Source organism: Pristiophorus japonicus, chromosome 1 (genome assembly GCF_044704955.1).
Source record: "Pristiophorus japonicus isolate sPriJap1 chromosome 1, sPriJap1.hap1, whole genome shotgun sequence".
Taxonomy (NCBI): domain Eukaryota; kingdom Metazoa; phylum Chordata; class Chondrichthyes; family Pristiophoridae; genus Pristiophorus; species Pristiophorus japonicus.
Genome location: NC_091977.1, coordinates 440,830,896 through 440,842,999, shown reverse-complemented (window position 1 = coordinate 440,842,999; position 12,104 = coordinate 440,830,896). Strand labels below are relative to the sequence as shown.

The window sequence follows — 12,104 nt, the reverse complement described above, 5'->3', positions numbered from 1 at the left end:
AGCAGGGTTAGGGCCTGTTTCCATCAGCGTAAGGGGATATCTAAGCCTTAAATTAAACCTTTTTATATCCTAAATTATGCATAAACTTTATTAAATTAGATAATGCAAATATTGGCCCGGATTACAGTCTTAATGATGTTTGAAACTTTAAAAGAATTTAATTTTTATTGAGGTTGTTGCAATGAAGGAACTTATGAATAAAACTGCAATTCTGTTCATTGTAAAAATGTTAGATTTGGGGATTCCATTGCATATCATTAGGGAATTTCCTTCGTAAATGACTGAAATGGAATTCTCCTTTATCACTGGAGGACCGCACCCACGTGCTCCCAGGCACGCTTCTGAACCACCAGCGTCCCTGGGAACCATGGACCATTACGCTGCCCTCCGTCTCGAGGCCTGAGACTGCAACGTTTCGCAGCCTGGGCGCCAGAAGGTACTTTTGTAATTGTTTCGCAGGTCGGAGGTATACCGCCGACCACAATTTCTGGCCACAGTTTTTATGGCGAGGCAATGGAGGGCAGCCAGCACCATATATTACAAGCGAAGGGATTCAGTTTTCAATGAGCTATATGTACACATTTATCTCTAACAGGATCTGATGAGTTTTATTACAAAACAACAAAAATGGAAACATTATTTATTTTTAAGTACAAACTTCATTCAGAAATGTTCCTGCAGCTGCTTAACTTGAATATACATTTATAATAAGTGCTGTACATAAAATTTGTTTTGCAGATATAATATCAATGCATATGTCACAAACTCTGGCATTATAAAAATAAAGACATTAGACCAAAAAGTTATGCCATAGTATCGGGAAATTGGCAGCCAATGTGTAGGTGTTGATATCCTAGTAAACACTCTACAAATTCCAAAGTATGAGTTGTTATGGATACAGCTGGCATTCATTGCTACTGAAAGGAGCTGCAAATATTTCGGATGTTTTTGAGCTGCTACTGGGTCACAGGAAAGTTATTCAGTTAAGCTGCAATCATGAATTCTGTAAAACAAGGTAATCCCAGGATAAAAATGTATTCACGAGATTTACACGTCATGCTAGTCCAGCAAAACAAAAAAACATCACATATACTGTTATATACTGCTCCAGCTCTTTCAATCTGCCACTCTACCTCTCTGGCTCACTGGCATTATAATTTGAATTAGCATCTTTAAAATGTCAGCCTTGGCTCAGCGGCAGCAGCCTTGCCTCTGAGTCAGAAGGCTGTAGATTCAAGCCACACTCCAGAGACTTCAGCACATAATCCTCACTGCAGTACTGAGGAGTTGCTACACTGTCAGAGGTGCTGTCTTTCTGATGAGGCGTTAAATTGATGAGGCGTCTGGCCTCAGATGGATGTGGAAGAGCAGCAGAGTTCTCCTCATGTCTGGCCAACATTTATCCCTCAACCAAGAATCACTAAAAAAAAGATTATCTGGTCATTTATTTCACGGCTGTTTGTGGGACCTTGCTGTAGGCCATTGCAAAAGAAAATCAGGGAGTGTAAAATAGGCTGCCAATGCGGTATCGCCTATTTTGTGCAGCCATGCAAGATGAATTTCACCCTCTAAATATATTATTTCTGACATAGTTTAATAATGTACCAGTCTTTTGTAGGAAGGCAATATTCCTGACGTTGCAGGAAGTCTAAAGCCCGATGTTAACTGAGGGACGGGAACGGAATGTGCAAGGCCAGTAGCGAGTGACAAGCTCGCAACTTCGCGAGACATGAAGCCCTGGTCAATTTTAAGGGGCCAGCTTCCTGTCTCTATAATGCTTCCGGGTTTCTCGGTCCATTCTCGAGTCTGCGGATGTGCCACCCACCTGCACGCTACAATTTCCATGCACAAAACTTTGAATGGACCATGCAGCCCCTAAAGGGACTGCACACCCCAATTTAAAATTAGGGGAACATTGATGCAAAGGGATATAGATCAACCGGTTAGGTCATTGGGCAAGAAGAATGGAAAAGCAGAATATTTTTTTTAAAGGTGAGAGACTAGTAAAACTGAGTTCAGACGAAGGGTCATCAACCTGAAACGTTAACTCTGTTTCTCTCTCCACAGATGCTGCCTGACCTGCTGAGTACTTCCAGCATTTTCTGTTTTTATTTCAAATTTCCAGCATCAGCAGTATTTTGCTTTTGTCCTAAATATAATAAATTACTTTACACTGAAAGTATTCTATCTCACAATTACAAATTCCCTTTAAAAGATTGTATCTCTGATGTGAGAATGCGTTTAAATATATGACTATCAGGAAGGTATTTGAATCAGAGTGATTTTGTAGCACTACTGGCGTGGATGCGATCAGATATATTCATGATACATATGCAAACTTACTTTGTAAAAATAAGTATATGTGGGTGTAATGATGATAACTTTTCTAACCTCATAACTCCCTCAACCCCGGTAACATCCTGGTAAAGCTCCTCTGTAACCTTTCTAAGGCCTTTACATCTTTCCTAAAGTGTAGATTTATGGCCCCAAGTTTCCACATGATTTGCTCCTGATTTTTAGGAGCAACTGGTGTAGAACGGAGTATCTTAGAAATCGGAATTCTCCACATTTAGTTTGCTCCAGTTCTAGTCAGTTAGAACAGTTTCACTTTGGAACAGAATTTTTTTTCAAAAGGGGGCGTGTCCGGCCACTTACGCCTGTTTTCAAAGTTTCGTCAGTGAAAACTTACTCCAAACTAACTTAGAATGGAGTAAGTGAAGATTTTTGTACGCTCGAAAAAACCTTGTCTACACTTTAGAAAATCAGGCGTAGGTTACAAATCAGGCGTAGGGAATGGGGGGAGGTGGGGTTTAAAGGGAAGTTTACAAACATTAAACACTTCAATTTTACAAATAAAGAGCCATCATCAATAATAAATGATAAATACATCAATAAATCAACCAATAAATCAATCAAAAAAAATTAATAAGAAATTTTTTTTTTTTTAAATCAATAAATAAAGCATTTTCTACTTACCGACTGCAGCACCGGGAGCCCTCCAACAGCGTGCTGGGATGCCCCCCCCCCCCCTAGTGCCTAGTGTGTCTCTGTCAGTGTCTCTATCTCTCTGTCTGTCTGTCTGTCTGTGTGTGTCTCTCATTCTCTGTCTGTCAGTGTCTGTGTTTCTGACAGCGAGGGGAGGGGGATGAGGGGGGTAGAGGGAGAGAGGGGGGGGAGCAGAGGGAGGGAAGGGAGAGGGATGGGGGAGAAGGGGGCGGGATGGGGGAGAAGGGGGAGAAGGGGATAAAGGGGAGAAGGAGGAGAAAGGAGATGGGGAGAAAGGAGATGGCGGGGGAAAGGAGATGGGGGGGAAAGGAGATGGGGGGGAGGAGATGAGGGGGCGGAGGAAATGGGGGTGGGGGAGGAGATGGGGGGGGAGAAGGAGATGGGGGGGGGAAGGAGATGGGGGGGGGAAGGAGATGGGGGGGGAAGGAGATGGGGGGGAAGGAGGATGGGGGGAAGGAGATGGGGGGGAAGGAGATGGGGGGGGGAAGGAGATGGGGGGGGGAGGGAGATTGGGGGGGGGGGAGGAGAAGGGGTAGGGAGGCTGAACGGGCCGGGCCCGAGACTTCGGGCAGGGCCCGTCCCCAGCACCAGATTTACAGGTAGGTGGCGTTGGGTCGGGTCGGGGGGGGTGGTGGGAGGAGAGGTCGGTTCGGTTCGGGGGGAGGGAGAGGGAGGTCAGGTCGGATCCAGTCCGGGGGCGGGGGGGACCGGGAGTCGGGTCGGGTCCGGGGGGGAGGGGTGGTTCGGTTGGGGGGTGGGGGGGGGGGGGGAGTCGGGTCGGGTCCGGGGGCGGGGGGAGAATCGCGTCGGGTCGGGAGGAAACAGGAGCTGGCCGTGGGAGGAGCCTTATTCACGCAGCCCCAGTGAGGCCATTCGGCCAGGGCTAGGGGCTGCGTGCTTCGGCCCCTCCCACACAGTTTCGGGCGCCTGGAGCTACTGCACTTGTGCGCCCACTGTAGTGCACATGTGCAGAGGTCCCGGCACTGTTTTCAGCGCAGGGACCTGGCTCCGCCCCCTACAGCTCCTGCTGCGCTGCGCCGAGGGCCAGAGGACCTGCAGGGAGGTGGAGAATACGGAGGTTTTTTTTAGGCGCACTTTGTGGCGCGAAAAACGGGCGTCCAGGTCGGGACTGCGCCGTTCTAGGCGCGGCTCGAAACTTGGGCCCTATGTTTGGGTTTTTTTATTGAGAAACCAGATGCACAATCACAAATCCTTATGTCTGTGTTTATAAAATGCAGTCACTGAGTATTATAAAATGTTCTTACTGTTATCTCCTGAGGTCAAGCCAGGACTTAATGAAGTTGAAAGAGGTTGAGGACGAGGCAAAGAAGCGCTGAAAAGATTGGATCTTCCGCCATTGCTGTTACTATTGGCATTACCATTAACTCGCACAGATCCAGATGACTGGCCATTAGCACAGGGGGCTACATAAGACATAAACAAGGACTTATGAAATAAAAGTTTACATGAAAGGTTTTAGAGAAGGCCAGATCAAATGAGTATTGGAGTTACTGGACCTACTTAGACAAGTTTTTTTATCATTGGTACATCGACATGATGACAATGTGAAACTGGGGTTGATTCTTTGTTCTGCTTTGATATCACCAATATTTTATTTAAAACCTTTTGCTGGGCATGCTCGCTACTAGATCTCACATACTAGCTTTGACGGTTACTACCTGAGGAAGAAAATAGTTGTAGGAACTTCAGCGAAATGAAGAATACGAAACAAAGTTATCGTACAAACATGACTCTTGATCAAATTTTATTTCTGACAAATGAAAAGTAAATTCTTATTTTGCTGAACTTCTATAAATTAAATCCAATGCCACTCTGAATAGCAGAAGGGTAGATCCTCGGAGATTTAGAATCATACAATCATAGAAACTTACAGCCTGCGCTGGCTCTTTGAAAGAGCTGTTGTGTTTAGTCTCACACCCATGCTTTTTGTCCCAAAGGGCTGTGGAAGCTGAATCATGAGTATATTCAAGGCTCAGATGGATAGATTTTTGGACTCTAGGAGAATCAAGGGATATGGAAATTGGTTGGGAAAGTGGAGTTGAGGCTGAAGATTGGCCATGATCTTATTGAATGCCAGGGCAGGCTCGAGGGGCCGTATGACCTACAGCTTATTTTCTTCTTATGTTCTTATGTAACCCTGTAAGTTCCTCATCCTCAAGTACCTGTCCAACTCCCTTTTAAAATTATTTATGGAATCATCGTCCACTTTTTCTGGTAGAGCATTCCAGATCCTGACAACTCACTGTGTGAAAACATTTCTCCTCGTCGCCCCTTTAGATCTTTTGTCAATGATTTTAAACCTATGACCATTGGTTATTGACCCACTTGCCAGAGGGAATAGTTTTTCTCTATTTACTCTATCAAAACCACTCATTGTGAAAATCTCTATTAAGTCACTTCTTAACCTTCTCTGTTCCAAGGAGAACAGTCTTAACTTTTCCAACCTATCCTCATAAAAGAAGTCCCTCATCCCTGGTAAAGCTCCCCTGTACCCTTTCTAAGGCCTTTACATCTTTCTTGAAGTGTGAATTTATGTTCATTTTATTTTATTGAGAAAGCCAGGTGAAGGGGCCTAGACTCATTAAGGTATATTTTGCTTTTGTGGAGCATGGTGAATAAAACTAATCATGGAAAATTAGGAGCACCATGATTCGGGCACTCTCATTGAGCATGGCTCTGTGCCAGGGACATAGTCTCATGAAATTTACACTATAGTTTAAGGTACCATCATAGCAGAAAACAGTTGAAGAGAAGATGAAGTAAATCAAGAAGTAGTGTTTAGGAGACGTCAAGCTTGGAGTTTAAAACCTGCAGATTGTATGAAGAAGGAAAGGCTACGAGAAGTAAGGAGTTCCATAACTTTAAGATGCTGGAAAAGAATGAGTTAGACAAGGGGATAATAAATGTCTTAATTTCAATGCAGTGGTGATTCAGCAAGAAAGAAGACAAGTAGGATAGCATATTAGAAACTTAAGAGGAACAAATGAAAAGTTCAGATAGGCAATGATCGTAGCAGTACGTATCAATAAAACAAACACAAAAAAGGTTGCTGTGTGACCACAATTCCAAGACAGCACAGTCATGATTCAGGGTGACAGTCTGAGCAAGTGCTGAGCAGCTGCAGATCACATACATTCCCAGAAGGATAATTGAAACTCTACGAGTGAGTGACCCTTGGTAATTTCTCAAACCTCCTCGGGGCCAACCCAACACCAGTGCTGGTAGGGAACTGATAGTAGGTGAGCTGATTGCCCCTGTTGGTAGACAGTTGTTCTAAAAAAATGACCCATAAGATGAAGGAAAATAGAGAGAGAAATGCTGAAACATTACCTGTTATTGGAGGTTTCCCAAGGTGTTGCACGGATACAGCCTGATGTTTTGCTGTATTTCCACTCCTGGATAGATCTTGACATCCAGGGTAATTAGCAGAAGATGATGCTGGACCATGACTGAATGTTGATTCTGCAATGTATGAATTATTATATTTTAAACTATTCTTTTATTCTGTACTATAGCCAAGAGGACCGTAGAGTTGAGTACTTCAGACCCTCATCTTGATAGGGCAGCATTTTTATCACTAATCTGTTTATGCCACACCAAATTTATCATGAGAATCTATGACCACTATAATCGGAGGGTCAGCAAAAAACTTAAATGTTTTCCAGTGGCTTATATTAGAACAAAAGTCGCGAAGTAAAATATTACTACCAGCTGTAGTACAAAGAAAAATGATTCAATATTAGGAACAATTTTACCCATTATGGAGTTGCATTTGTGATGAAATAACTATAGAAAAAGAAACCTTTCACTCAGCTGTCTGCCGAGAAGTATAAAAGCTATTTTATATACAACACATAATCACATTAAAATTGTTTGTAGTCACCAGTAATAAAATGGTGCACAAATCTGGGAAGGTCCTTATTATGTATCACAATGTGGTACATTTTACAACATTCAGCTATTTCTAACCAAATACCATTCCCTCCAAGTTGCACACATAATGGGCCCAAGTTTCCACATGATTTGCGCCTGATTTTTAGGAGCAACTGGTGGAGAACGGACTATCTTAGAAATCGCAATTCTCCACATTTTTTTTTCTGCAGTTCTAGTCAGGTAGAACAGTTCTACATTGGAACAGAGTTTTTTTTCAAAAGGGGGCGTGTCCGGCCACTGACGCCTGATTTGAAAGTTTCCACAGTGAAAACGTACTCCAAACTAAAGTAGAATGGAGCCAGTGAAGATTTTTGTAGAACTGAAAAAACCTGTTCTACACATTAAAAAATCAGGCGCAGGTTACAAATTAGGCGTCCAGAATGAGGGGGGGGAGGGGGGGAAGGAAAGTCATTAAATTCTATAATAAATCCTTATTTATACTTATACAAATATTATACAAATAAATCCAACCTGAATAAACATTTATAAGCAAAGAAAAGATTAAATAAACCATCTTCCTACCTGTGTGAAAGTGCTTCAGGCAGGCCTTTCGGGACCGAAGGCTGAACGGGCCGGGCCCGAGACTTCAGGCAGGGCCCGTCCCCAGCACCAGATTTACAGGTAGGTGGCGTTGGGTTGGGTCGGGTCGAGGAGGTTTGGTTCGGTTTGGGTCGGGGGGGGGAGGGAGGGAGAGAGAGAGAGGGGGGGAGGGAGGGAGAGAGAGGGGGGGGGAGGGAGAGAGCGAGGGAGAGAGGGGGGAGGGAGAGAGAGAGGGAGAGAGAGAGGGAGGGAGAGTGAGAGAGGGGGGGAGGGAGAGAGAGAGAGGGGGGGAGGTCAGGTCGGATCCAGTCCGGGAGCGGGAGTCGGGTCGGGTCCAGTGGGGGGGGTCGGGTCGGGGAGCGGGAGCGCGGGTCGGGTCCAGTCGGGGGGGCGGGGAGCGGGAACAGGAGCGCGGGTCGGTCGGGGGGTGGGGGGGGCGCGGGTGCCGGGTCTAGTCCGGAGGCAGGGGGGGCGGGGAGCGGGTGTCGGGTCTGGTCTGGAAGCAGGGTGGGGTGGAGCGGGTGTCGGGTCTGGTCCGGAGGCAGGGGGGGGGGTGGCGGGGAGCGAGTGTCGGGTCTGGTCGGGAGGCAGGGGAGAGCGGGTGTAGGGTCTGGTCGGGAGGCAGGGGGGGCGGGGAGCGAGTGTTGGGTCTGGTCCGGAGGCAGGGGAGAGCGGGTGTAGGGTCTGGTCGGGAGGCAGGGGGGGCGGGGAGCGGGTGTCGGGTCTGGTCTGGTCTGGAGGCAGCGGGGAGGGGGAGCAGGTGTCGGGTCTGGTCGGGAGGCAGGGGGGGGCGGGGAGCGAGTGTCGGGTCTGGTCGGGGGGGGGGGAAAGCAGGAGCTGGCCGTGGGAGGAGCCTTATTCACGCAGCCCCAGTGAGGCCATTCGGCCAGGGCTAGGGGCTGCGTGCTTCGGGCCCCTCCCACACAGTTCGGCGCCTGGAGCTACTGCACTTGCGTGCCCACTGTAGCGCGCATGTGCAGAGGTCCCGGCACTGTTTTCAACGCAGGGACCTGGCTCCGCCCCCCTACAGCTCGTGCTGGCTGCGCCGAGGGCCAGAGAGCCTGCAAGTAGGTGGAGAATACCGAGGATTTTTTTAGGCGCACTTTGTGGCGCGAAAAACGGCGCCCAGCTCGGAGGGGCGCCCGTTTTTTTTCTTGTGGAAACTTGGGCCCATTATTCTAGCATACCAACACAGAAGGAACACTTAAATAAATGTACTGATATTCATTGTGAATGTGCACATCAAATCAAATAGATTTTTATACAACACACACAACTACATTTTATATCACCACCAATAGCAATAAACATGACAAAACAATTTTACTTTATGCTTGGCACATATTTCTCTTTCTCTGTCTGCCCCTTCCTCATGCTAAATTAATGTTTCTCTTCACCCCTCCATAGTGGTAAGCAATAAATATCAAATAGCAATAAACTTGTGTCAAGGATCACAATAAAGCAGCCCCCTGCGTCAAAGGGACTTCCGCCAATAGTACGGTGGTTAAAAGCAGTGGCAACTGTGGAACTGAGCCATACCGACCTGGAAAAAGCTCAGTTCCCATCCCTCCCTGGTCGAAGCTTCCTCCATAGGCTGTGTGGTTGATAATGAAGAGGAAAGCTGCGGATTGCAGGAAGATATCAATGTACTGGTCAGGTGGGCGGAACAGTGGCAAATGGAATTCAATCCAGAGAAGTGTGAGGTAATGCATTTGGGGAGGTCTAACAATGCAAGGGAATACACATTAAATGGTACGACACTGAAAAGTGTAGAGGAACAAAGGGACCTTGGAGTGCAGGTCCACAGATCCCTGAAGGTAGCAGGCCAGGTAGATAAGGTGGTTAAAAAGGCATATGGAATACTTGCCTTTATTAGTCGAGGCATGGAATACAAAAGCAAGGAGGTTATGCTTGAACTATATAAAACACTGGTTAGGTCGCAGCTGGAGTACTGTGTGCAGTTCTGGTCACCACATTACAGGAAAGATGTGATTGCTCTGGAAAGGGTGCAGAGAAGGTTTACAAGGATGTTGCCTGGACTGGAGAATTTTGGTTATGAGGAAAGATTGGATAGGCTGGGTTTGTTTTCTTTGGAACAGAGGAGGCTAAGAGGAGACCATATTGAGCTGCATAAAATTATGAGGAGCCTAGAAAGAGTGGATAGGAAGAACCTATTTCCCCTAGCAGAGGGGTCAACAACCAGAGGGCATAGATTTAAAGTAATTGCAGGAGGTTTAGAAGGGATTTGAGGGGAAAATTTGGCTCTGGAACTCACTGCCTGAAAGGGTGGTAGAGGCAGAAAGCCTCACCACATTTAAAAAATACTTGGATGTGCACTTAAAGTGCCGTAACCTACAGGGCTACGGACCAAGAGCTGGAAAGTGGGATTAGGCTAGATAACTCTTGGTCGGCCGGCGTGGACACGATGGGCCGAAATGGCCTTCTTCTGTGCTGTAAATTTCTATGATTCTACGATGCTGATTTAGCTGATCTCGGCTTAGGCCGCAATTTGGGCACTATAGTTTGTCTCAGCATCTCTAGGGTAAGCTCACTCATTAAGAATGGCCACTTGGTTAGGTTCCGGTGGGGGGAATCTATCGAACCATAGCCCAATGTAAGCCAGTGCCTTCAGGGCAGGGTCGCTGCATCCCACAGTAGGCAGCTTAGTCCAATGATCTTTTACACACTAGACTTCAATATCAACTACCAGCTACATTACTATGGAGGCCAAACAGTTCTCTACAGGGATGTATGGAAAACTAGAAAAATATTCAGCTAGGGTTATTCTAACAAAATTCTTAGTGGCCAATTTGAAAGCAATATGGCAGAGTTCGGAGTGTGATTCATTTGCTTACCTTCTCATGCATGGTGCATGATGTGGAGAAACCAAAGGGACAACAAGAGAACATTGGGCAAACTCACTGAGCCCATACTTCCAGCAGAGTGCCTCTCTTAACAACAATATTGTGACAATTCTCCAATCTATGTTTCCTTCGTGCAAACTGGGAATAAGCGAGTAGTGAATTGACCCTCAAAAAGAGGGAGTATTACCCCTTTAACAAAACAACATACATGTTTCATTGAATTTGAAAGGAAATGTTTTTCATATGAAAAATTATTCCTGACTGCTCTTTAATAGTGAAACAGATTGCTACTCTCGTTTGTTTATCTATACAAAATAATACCGGTGTGCCGTATGTCCATCTTGCCAAGGTAAGCAGCACCACAGTACCAGTTAAGTGCCATGCAGTAAAATGTTTGATTGTGTTAATAATTTCAAATGGACTGTCTCTACTGCATCACATTTCACAGCAGATTTTATTTTTGAATCCATGCACTCAGCAACCTCACCTGTCTGAGAGCTGGCAACCGTAGTACTGAAACCACTGGATGACACTGTGTCTATATTTGGAGAAGGCGATGTAGAACCAACGACTGCAGCAACTGGCTTGACAGAGGGTAGTGCAGACGAATAACTGCTAGGTGACTGACGAGTCCGGCACTCTAATAATATTTCAAAGGGAGTGAATATTATTTTTTTTTAATTCCATGTCAGACCTATTGGTATTTCATTGCCATGCATGTGATATATGTTTTAAAATTATATCAAGGCCTCACAGTAAACAAGGTCACATTGTTATAGTGAAGCGGAGTCAGTTTCCACATGTCCGCTGATGACACGTAACTATATACCTCTCTACCACCTCTCTTGACCCCTCTATGGCCTATGTACTGTCTTAGTATAACAGTTAAAAATAAATTATAATATTTGCATCCCAAGTTATGGCTAAAGTCTCCACAAGCAATCTCAGTTGAGTAGTGTCCCTTTAACCAAGTGCTTCTGCCTTTAATGAATGGGTCCTAGTAAACTGTTCCTTTTTAATAGTGATGCAAATTCTCAAGGGTGTACGACGATAAGATAGAAGTCATGAAATTTAGGATGGGTGGTGGCATCATCCCGTTCTAACTTGGCCATTTGCACGTGGCTGTCACAAGAAGGGCGGGCACTTCTTCAGCTCAGCCTGAGCATGAACGGAAATTAAGCCGGGGACATTTACAGTGGAACCCTGGCGTACATTAAGGGCCTCAGAAATTTCTGTCCCTGCAAAGGAATTATGTTTTCCCCAACCCAGGTATTTCAGGGCCATAGTTGACCTCTCAGACTTATTTCACTCAGGATCTTTATGGCCATCCAAGAAAAGACATTTTCACCCATCCGTCTGGAGCTGGATTCAAATTCTCATTCCATAGTTAAAAGGTACAGTGTACTGACAAGCTCTGCACAATTCAAAACATCGAAGCTCAGTTACTGAAATGAGACCCAGCTCAATCCAAGAGGTTTACGTACACACAAAATAGCCAGCCACCTCACATATTATTGTCACTAAGGTATCACTTAGAAGAAGCACAAGGTTAGGGTTAAGAGCATATTCATTATACACTGTCACCATGGAAGCAAATGCCAGGCAATCACACACATTCTATTTAAATCAACAGAAGGAAAAGTTTAAAAGAACCGAAGGCTCCATATCAGGCATGTAATCTCCCAACTCGATTTTGTTCTCTGCACTTCCCCAGGCGATGCTTTACACTAGAGCTAATAC

General features: G+C 45.6%; 1 protein-coding gene across 3 annotated transcripts in view; it reads right to left on the bottom strand.

The window, feature by feature from the left end:
* greb1l (GREB1 like retinoic acid receptor coactivator) overlaps positions 1–12,104 on the bottom strand; it is a 398,395-nt gene that overhangs the window by 132,334 nt on the left and 253,957 nt on the right. For 2 of the 3 annotated variants that reach the window (XM_070892951.1, XM_070892957.1), the window contains exons 8-10: positions 10,852–11,004; positions 6,358–6,489; positions 4,272–4,430 (exon numbers count right to left, since the gene is read on the bottom strand). In XM_070892951.1, the coding sequence (XP_070749052.1) occupies positions 4,272–4,430; positions 6,358–6,489; positions 10,852–11,004 (444 nt within the window). The remainder of the gene's footprint in view (positions 1–4,271; positions 4,431–6,357; positions 6,490–10,851; positions 11,005–12,104) is intronic. The other variant, XM_070892964.1, reaches the window with a different exon arrangement.